This window comes from Symphodus melops (genome assembly GCF_947650265.1).
Source record: "Symphodus melops genome assembly, chromosome: 2".
NCBI classification, from domain to species: domain Eukaryota; kingdom Metazoa; phylum Chordata; class Actinopteri; order Labriformes; family Labridae; genus Symphodus; species Symphodus melops.
The window spans coordinates 1,868,570-1,875,723 of record NC_136692.1 but is presented as its reverse complement, the minus strand read 5'-3'; the positions used below and the strand labels follow the sequence as shown (position 1 = coordinate 1,875,723).

General features: G+C 49.7%; 1 protein-coding gene across 1 annotated transcript; it reads right to left on the bottom strand.

Moving 5' to 3' along the window:
• Positions 1 to 97: 97 nt before the first annotated feature.
• Positions 98 to 2,779, bottom strand: cUnh19orf67 (chromosome Un C19orf67 homolog; the record flags this gene model as incomplete). Its single annotated transcript, XM_079337607.1, has 7 exons — positions 2,539 to 2,779; positions 2,139 to 2,334; positions 1,895 to 2,033; positions 1,662 to 1,771; positions 776 to 985; positions 542 to 688; positions 98 to 224 (listed from the first exon to the last, which is right to left on the bottom strand). Exons 1-7 carry the CDS (start codon positions 2,660 to 2,662, stop codon positions 98 to 100), a joined length of 1,053 nt encoding a protein of 350 aa, XP_079193733.1. The 5' UTR covers positions 2,663 to 2,779.
• Between the last annotated feature and the right edge of the window lie 4,375 nt (positions 2,780 to 7,154).

The following is a 7,154-nucleotide window of genomic DNA, read 5'->3' as shown; positions in this document are numbered from 1 at the left end:
AGGGACGACAAGCGAGCTTTAAACAGCACGCTGAACTGAACGCCGCCCGTCACGCTCGTGTGCGAGCTGCTCCAGGATCTTTTTTCTCTCCCTGAAGTCACTCTGAATCGTGGCCCGATGAAAGCAGCGTGAGCAGGCGGTCTGTGGCGCTGCAGCTCGACGGCTCGTCGCCGCCGAAAAACCAGAGCCTGCGGTACGCGCCCCGAGGAACCTCGCACGAGATCCTGGAACAGAAACAACAACACGTGACGTCAGTTTATCCAATCACACGCTGAGGAGTGTTTCTCTGCACGCAACTCGTTCAAAGTTTCTCTTCATGGTTATTTTGAATTTCCCTCGGGATCAATAAAGTATCTATCTATTTGAAGATGCTGATCTGAAGTGGACTTTTAGAGTTTCGCTCGCGGGTTCAGGTCGTATCTCGTTTAAATTGCGGCGTCTCTCTTCCTTCACGTCTCGTTCTCGGACGGGCCGACTTCAGATCAGCCCGTCCAATCAGAAGTTTTAGACTTGAACATGTGAGCGGATCGTTCAGAGTTACCAGTCGTAGATGTCGTCTGCGCCGGCGTCAGGGAACACCTGCTCCCACCGACCGATGGACCACACCCGCATGACGTCACCGTCCCACCGATTTTGGCCGTCCCCGTCGGCTTCTGCGTTTGGAACGTCCTCGCAACACAGGAAGTAACTGAGGAAAAGGTAAGAGCGTCCATATCGTCATCGTCACAACGTTTTCTTGGTCAGCGAGCAAGAAGACGACGTCCTGCAGACTCACTACTCCGTGTCGCCGAGCGCTTCCTCCTCTCTCTCCTCCCCGTCGTCGTGGAGCCGCCGCTCGTCCTCTCCGAGTCGCTCCACGTTCCAGCGCATGCGTTTGTACACGCCCGTGTCCACCCGGGAGAGGTACGGCGTCGGCTTACAGTAACGGAACACGGTGACCCTCAGCCCGCCGAGCTGACTCTGACCGATGCAGAAGTGAGATATACTGAGAGGGGGAGAGAGAGAGAGTGAGAGAGAGAGGGGGGGGAGAGAGGGAGGGGGGAGAGAGAGAGAGAGGGGGGGAGAGGGAGGAAGAGAGAGGGAGAGAGAGAGAGGGGGGAGAGAGAGAGAGAGAGGGAGGAAGAGGGAGGGAGGGAGAGAGAGGGGGAGGGAGAGAGAGAGAGAGGGAGGGAGAGAGAGAGGGGGAGGGAGAGAGAGGGAGGGAGAGAGAGAGAGGGAGGGAGGGAGGGGGAGAGAGGGAGGGAGAGAGAGGGAGAGAGAGAGGGAGGGGTGGAGAGAGAGAGAGGGAGGGGGGAGAGAGGGAGGGAGAGAGGGAGGGGGGAGAGAGAGAGGGAGGGGGGGAGAGAGAGGGGGAGAGGGAGGGAGGGATAGAGAGAGAGAGAGGGAGGGATAGAGAGAGAGTGCCAGGTGAACACAAAAAGAGAGATTACATTATTCAAGCTTCTAGTAGGTGTGTGTGCCTTTGTGAGCGGCTCGTGAAGGACTGACAGGCGGCTTTTTTTTGTGTGTGTGTGTGTGTGTCTCTGTCTGTGTCTGTGTGTGTGTGTGTGTCTGTGGCATGTGAGGCGTGTTCGTGTCTCACGGACGTTACCGTGGAAAAAGAAGAAGACGAGGCTTTCTTTCGTTTAAACCTGGGTGTGTGTGTGTGTGTGTGTGTGTACCTGTTGGGCTCGGCCTCGTCCAAACAGACGAGATTGTAGCTGGCGCAGGTCAACACCAGCTGCTCGAATCTGTCACACAGCTGCTGAGAGAAGTCCAACAGCTGCACACGCTACACACACACACACACACACACACACACACACACACACACACACACACACACAGCAGAAATCAAACAACACTTTGACACGCAGCCGTCGTCTTTAATCTGAAAATGGGTGACAGGATTTACCCGGGTTTGGATGTCAAAGGGCGGAGGAGTGTGGGGCGTCTTCCTCGTCAGTGACTCCACGTAGTTAAAGTACGGCTGACAGGTGAACAGGAACCTGAGGACCTCTTCCACGGGACCCTGACTGTCTTCATCACACTGTCTGTAACATAACAGGTAGAACATGTCAGCTTGTGTTATATTTGCATTCAAGTGTGCCGTGTCCTTTTTTTGAACGCTTCACAGGTGACACATATCGAGTCTGTACCCGCTGATGAGGAGGTCTTGTAAGTAATCGGCTTTGCTCAGGAGGAAGTGGAGCTGCAGCTGCATGGACTGCAGACCCCTCTCCAGCTGTCTGACCTCCACACAGCTGCAGGCCTCACGCTCACAGCTGCAGGTCGCGTCATCGCCGCAGGGGGGCAGCAGAGCAACGTCGGCCAGCAGCTGCAGCGTCTCCGTCTCTGAAACATGAATCTCATTTAATCACACTGAGTTTATAATTATCATCACTGCACTCTAATGAGCACAAAAAAACACAAAAATGTCCCAAATCAACAATCAGCAGCCCGGTTAGATGAGTTGCCATCTTAGTAACAGAGATAACATCACATGTGGTTAAATAAAGTTATAAAAAATATGTTTTAAAAGGCTCCACATTTGAGCACCTAGCCCGGGGTGTCGCTGACTCTCCTCCCCGCTCATGTCGCCTCCCAGGCCCGCAGACGGACGGTCATCCACCGCTGAGTTTGAGGAGAGCTGGACATCAACCTGAACTTCAAAATCCCTCATCCTTTAGGCCGGGGCCAGGTGTGGGCACCTGTAGAAACTAAAAACCTTCACTAAACGGGTTATTTACGCGCTTTTTTAGCACTTGATGACCCCCAAAAATCAGTTGGTTTATGTTAAGTCTCGCGACGGTTAGCATTAGCAACATGCTAACTCAAACCGCTGATTTCTAAGATTATTTAAGATTTCTAAGACGTTTTTAACTAAACGTTTCCAACAAAAAAAGTTAATATAACATTATTATTATTCATATTATTATTATTATCGTTTAAATAATGATCAGACTAACTGTTACTTACTTCCGATCACTGAGGCCGCTCTCTGCTGTGATGCGTTCAAGTGTCACATTTCAAAAGTCACAAAAAATTAAATCTGCTTTACTAAAACACAAACTTCATTTAATTTGAAGTCATGCCACATTATGTTACTATTTATTATTATAATTATTAAGAATAATCATATTATTAGTGTAACTGTAGCCTATTGTGTGCCAAGCACCACAATCATGTTTTATTTAGTATCTGTCTACTTGCACATAGCTCTCTATATTTTAGTATTTATTTCCTATTTAGGAAGCAAGTTGATGATTTTTCTGTGATGTTTATGATCTTGGTCTTGTCTGGGATCAAGATGATTATTTCGTGCTGAGTTGGTCCAACAGGACTGAGTTGAAAATAAACCGGCTTTGGATCCAATTTAATTATTTAATGACCCTGACCTGGATGAACGAGAACCTGCAGACATTTAATCAATCAGTATCATCAACACGTAACAAACTGATCACATCCTTGAGGATCCACGGTATTATTCACACAGTTGGCTCAGACTCTGGTCTGACTGAGTGATACAGCCTTTCTGTGTCGTCGTGTTTAAGCCGGAGCCCTGCAGGGTGACACACACACTCTCTCTCTCTCTCTCTCTCTCTCTCTCTCTCTCTCTCTCTCTCTCTCTCTCTCTCTCTCTCTCTCTATCTGCTGGATCATTTTCATAATGCAAATCAGATATGCATGCTCTATTTAACTTCTCTATCAGATCTACAACAGACCCATCAGATCATCATCATCAGTGTTATCACGAGAACAGCCTTTCTGTTCACATCTTTACCTCGGACGGCTGCCTGTATAGTATTCATTTGGCATGTGGTAAATGAAATAGTCAAATGTCTTTTCACCGCAGGTCACACACTGACTGCAGTAGCTGGGGATTGAACCCTCACCCTTCCTGTTGAGAGACGACTGACTCTCCCCACTGAGCCACAGCCGGCCCATAAAACTCCACATCGGTCAGCTCGCATTATAAACTACAATTTACACACACATGATATAAAACAATCAACGGTATGATGAACTTAAAATTAGGAAAAAATTGTTATTTTGTTTTACGGGAACATTAATTAAGTTATTGTGAAATGTGACTGAAAATAGTGTGTTGGTGTTTTATTCGGTACTCTCCCTCCTCCTGTTTACAGATCAACAGTTGGTTCATTAGAAGTTTCAACAGCGACAACGAAACATGGTGGGGTCACGTGACACATCCGGGCGCGCTCTCGCCGTCAAGCCCAGGACCAATGGACGTCCGGGCGGCAGGGCTCGAGCGTCGGGAGCGCGCAGGGTGGTTGAGTGTAGTTTCCCCGCTGTTTGAATGTGATGAGCTCGTGTCTTCACGCGACCCCCGGTACCGGAGCGAGGAGCGCGCGGGGAGCTTTTTCTTTTTGTTTGTTTTGGACGTCAGTTAGCGGTGCGTTCACGGACACATCAGCCTGCCTTTGTGAGCGGCTCGTGAAGGACTGACAGGCGGCTTTTTTGTGTGTGTGTGTGTGTGTGTGTCTCTGTCTGTGTCTGTGTGTGTGTGTGTCTGTGGCATGTGAGGCGTGTTCGTGTCTCACGGACGTTACCGTGGAAAAAGAAGAAGACGAGGCTTTCTTTCGTTTAAACCTGGGTGTGTGTATCTGTCTGTGTGTGTGTGTGTGTATCTGTCTGTGTGTGTGACTTCACGGGAACATGACGGAGCAGACCTGTCTGCGGATTTTAGGACAATTAATCGAACAATGACTTTGATCGGAACCTTTTTTTTTTTGTCCTGCGGATTCGCGCGGACCCTGAACGCATCCTTCTGTTGAGTTAAACACATTAAAAACCACGCAGCGTGGATTCGGATCAGGCGCGGCCAGCCGAGCCAACAATGCGGATTACCTCCTCACTGTTTTGCCTTTGTGTCAGCACACAGTGCGTGAAGTTGAGATAAGCCTCACAGGAAGAGAGATCTGCTCCCTTCATTAAACAGTCTCTGCAGACTGAGAGGAGCAACAGGGACAAACCATGGCCAACGACTCCATCCAAGTAAGACTCATGAATATGACTTGTCTTCTTCACCCTTGACCTGTTTCTTTTAACCCCTTGTTTCATGTCAAACCAAAGATGCATAATAATAATATTTAAAACAAGTGGTTTACAACTTCTGTTCAGCATGAACATGCAGTTTTGACCCCGCCTTACATTGCCCCCCCCCCTTTCCCCCCCCTTATAAGTGTGTCATCATTCACAAGCAAAAAAAAAAAAAAATCTTACAAAATATATGTAATTAACTGTAATGCGTTGTGACCCCTCAGTTTTAGGATACGAGGACGAATTCCATGAAATTCAAATTCCGAGGGAACATATTTGGGAATTTCTCGTCGTTAATAAACTCCCAAATGTTTGCAGGAAAAACTCCGACACGTTGTCTTTAATTTGTCACCAATACATTGGCAACATATCCGTGCATTTTACACGGCTCTCTCTAGTCTTCTTGGGGGCGAATTTTTTTGACCAGATTCCCCAGTGTGACATCACAAGGGGAGCATATTTGAAACGGAGCATTTTTCTGTGTGTGTGTGTGACTTCTGCAGACCACAAACAAACACTGGATGGATTTATTTCAAATGTTGTGGGTTGGTAGACACTCAGGTTACCCACATAAATGTTCGTAAACACTGTGAAAGTGGGATTTTTTTTTTTTTCACAGTAGGTCCCCTTTAAAGAAAATGGCCGCCGCGCTCACCTTCAGGTGTTTGTTTTGCCCTGATGTCCTTTTTCTGTCCAGCTGTTGGTGTTGATACAGAGAAGCAGGTTCACACTGGCACAATACTGGTTGTTTGTTGTCAAACAACCGCACTTTGCACACACACACACACACACACACACACACACACACACACACACACACACACACACACACACACACACACACACACACACACAGCACTCCTAACTCCCATGAGACGTTGTTTGTTCATTATAGGCAAACAGAGAGACGGCTAACCTCGCTGTAGGCGTGTGTGCTCAAGTAGACGTTTAGTTTCTTAGCAGAGCGCAGACGCCGGCGTGTTCATGCAGCTGGATGTTGGTTCTGCTCCAATCAAAGGTTCTGGTTGGCTCTGTGGGGGAGCGCTGATATCACTCGCCCCCCGGCGGTGAAACGGGAGACGAGGCTGGTAGGAACGATGGCTCAGTGTTCCTCCTGTTGTTTGTGTGACGAAACACTTTCACACGTCTGCTTCGCCTCCGTCAGCCGCGTCACACCAGAGGAGCCACGTGTGACGGTTAGTCGTTATTTGAGGTTCTGGTTCAGGCTCTCATGACGGGTCACTGTCAGGTCGGGTTAGGGCTCGCAGTCAGGTCGGACCTTCTTCCTGTTGACCTTTGACGTTATGGACAAATCAATCGACTAATAAGTTTGTCAAGTACCAGCTCCCTGACCCACTGAAACCAGCTCCCTGACCCTGACCCTCTGAAACCAGCTCCCTGACCCTCTGAAACCAGCTCCCTGACCCACTGAAACCAGCTCCCTGACCCTCTGAAACCAGCTCCCTGACCCTCTGAAACCAGCTCCCTGACCCTCTGAAACCAGCTCCCTGACCCTCTGAAACCAGCTCCCTGACCCACTGAAACCAGCTCCCTGACCCTGACCCACTGAAACCAGCTCCCTGACCCTGACCCACTGAAACCAGCTCCCTGACCCTGACCCACTGAAACCAGCTCCCTGACCCTGACCCACTGAAACCAGCTCCCTGACCCTCTGAAACCAGCTCCCTGACCCTGACCCACTGAAACCAGCTCCCTGACCCACTGAAACCAGCTCCCTGACCCACTGAAACCAGCTCCCTGACCCTGACCCTCTGAAACCAGCTCCCTGACCCTGACCCTCTGAAACCAGCTCCCTGACCCTGACCCACTGAAACCAGCTTCCTGACCCACTGAAACCAGCTCCCTGACCCTGACCCACTGAAACCAGCTTCCTGACCCACTGAAACCAGCTCCCTAACCCTGACCCACTGAAACCAGCTCCCTGACCCACTGAAACCAGCTCCCTGACCCTGACCCTCTGAAACCAGCTCCCTGACTCCCGGGTTGGATTGTAGCCGTGCTGCGTTCAGGTGTCCTCGACCACTAAGACACTGAACACATGCAGGGTGTCACAGCCTGAGCTCGCCATGCTTCCTGTCACGGGTGCAGAC